Source organism: Carcharhinus amblyrhynchos, chromosome 14, assembly GCF_965287045.1.
Source record: "Carcharhinus amblyrhynchos chromosome 14, sCarAmb.v2.hapA, whole genome shotgun sequence".
Lineage (NCBI taxonomy): Eukaryota > Metazoa > Chordata > Chondrichthyes > Carcharhiniformes > Carcharhinidae > Carcharhinus > Carcharhinus amblyrhynchos.
Genome location: NC_137337.1, coordinates 59,275,330 through 59,277,666, shown reverse-complemented (window position 1 = coordinate 59,277,666; position 2,337 = coordinate 59,275,330). Strand labels below are relative to the sequence as shown.

The following is a 2,337-nucleotide window of genomic DNA, read 5'->3' as shown; positions in this document are numbered from 1 at the left end:
AATTCTTTATAAAACGATCTTTTGATAAATATTTCTCTCACTAAAACTGCACTAAACAAAGAGAATATGAGTGCAACTGGGAGCCTATCACCAATATCCCACATCACCATAATAACCCTCTATCCTCCTTAATAAAGGGTCCTTGCAACTGACAAATGAATGAATCTTTCTTACCGAAGTAGACGGTTTTGTCGCATTTCGGACATTTGGATGCCATGCTCAGTGATCCTGGTTCCGCTTTGCTGCTCTCCCTCCTCCTGTCTCACTGAATGATCCGTTCTCTGCTTCCAGCGACATCCACATCGCCCAAACTCCCACCTCCTCCCCCTCAGTGGCTGCCTCCATCCTCCCTCTGCTTGGCTGCTCACTCCTGTCCATCACCACCAGATCCCCGCCTACCGTCTCCCACTTATATCCAGAGGGAATGGTCCATTTGGGAGGTGCTGGATTCACGCAGTAGATAGGGAGATGTAAACTCATCCTCGTAAATCACTCGTGGCATTTTGGGCACTGCCATTTGATGCTTCCCCATCTAATGTTTGAATGCCCTGGGGCAAAAGGATGGTGACAGGCTTTGGCTGTGTAAGACGGAATGATCTTGCATCTCGAGCACTGAATGTACAAAGAGATAGAAATAACTTGCATTATTCTCGTGCCTGTCACATTCTCTAGACATCCTAAATGACTTCAACAGCCAATGGAGCAATATTGGAGTGAGTCACTGCTTTAATATTGAAAATAGAGCAGCCACTATGCACAGCAAACTCCCACAGGCACAATGGCACTGTGTCAAAGTGTTATCACTACTGCCTCGCAGCACCAGGGAACCAGCTTCAGTTCCAACCTCGGGCAACTGTCTGTGTGGAGTTTGCACAATACACATCTCCTTAACCTGTGCTTAACCCTCTCTTCACTCATATTGTCTGTACCTTTAAGACTTGATTACCTGTAAAGACTCGCATTCCAACCATTATTCTGTAAATTGAGTCTGTGTCTTTATAGCCCTGTTTGTGAACAGAACTCCCGCTTACCTGATGACCTCATAACAACAGGATATGGCACTCGACTCATCGATTGACAGTTCCGATGCACCACAGCGAAAAACCGCACCGACCACCTCAGAAGACAAATACAAGACACAGTGGACAGAGTACCCTTCATCGTCCAGTACTTCCCCGGAGCGGAGAAGCTACGATATCTTCCCCGGAGCCTTCAACGTGTCATTGATGAAGATGAACATCTCGCCAAGGCCATCCCCACACCCCCACTTCTTACCTTCAAATAACTGCACAACCTCAAACAGATCATTGTCCGTAGCAAACTATCCAGCCTTCAGGAGAACAGTGACTACAGCAACATACAACCCTGCCACAGCAACCTCTGCAAGACATGCCAGATCATCGATAAGGATGCCATCATCTCAGGTGAGAACACCATCTACCAGGTAGACAGTACATACTCTTGCAAATCGGTGAACGTTGTCTATCTGATACACTACAGGAAAGGATGTCCTGAGGCACAGTACATTGGGGAGACCATACAGACACTACAACAATGGATGAATGAACACCGCTCGACAATCACCAGGCAGGAGTGTTCCCTTCCTGTTGGCAAACACTTTAGCGGTCACGGGCATTCGGCCTCTGATCTTCGGGTAAGCGTTCCCCAAGGAGGCCTTCACGACACACGACAGCGCAGAGTCGCTGAGCAGAGACTGATAGCCAAGTTCCGCACACATGAGGACGGCCTCAATTGGGATCTTGGGTCATGTCACACTATCTGTAACCCCACAATTTGACTGGGCTTGCAAAATCTCACTAACTGTCCTGGCTGGAGACAATACCTGTGCTTAACGCTCTCTCCACTCACACTGTCTGTACCTTTAAGACTTGATTACCTGTAAAGACTCACATTCCAACCATTATTTTGCAAATTGAGTTTGTGTCTTTATATGCCCTGTTTGTGAACAGAACTCCTACTGAAGGGCAGCAAGCGCTCCGAAAGCTAACGGCTTGTGATACCAAATAAATCTGTTGGACTTTAACCTGGTGTTGTGAGGCTTCTTATTGGACTGTCCACAACAATCTGATCTGTCCTCTGGAATCAGCCAGCAAGCCATTCAGCTTGATCAAACTGCCATGAAAAATCTAATAAGAATAAAACTGGACGGACCACCAGACGGTGATCAAGGAACCAGCCACAACAAAGCCATACCTTGTCCAGTCGACTCTGCAGGATTCCCCTCAGTAACACCTGTGTGTCTTGTGACAAAATCGGGAGGGCTGTCTTTCAGACTGGTCAGTTGACGATAGCATAAACTTCACTTCAGAGTACTGT

At 47.1% G+C, this 2,337-nt stretch overlaps 1 protein-coding gene across 1 annotated transcript in view; it reads right to left on the bottom strand.

The window, feature by feature from the left end:
- The window catches only part of crip2 (cysteine-rich protein 2), a 53,802-nt gene extending 53,493 nt beyond the window's left edge, over positions 1–309 (bottom strand). Inside the window, exon 1 of the mRNA XM_080202957.1 lies at positions 175–309. Within this exon, the coding sequence (XP_080059083.1) occupies positions 175–217 (43 nt within the window). The 5' untranslated portion in view covers positions 218–309. The remainder of the gene's footprint in view (positions 1–174) is intronic.
- Between the last annotated feature and the right edge of the window lie 2,028 nt (positions 310–2,337).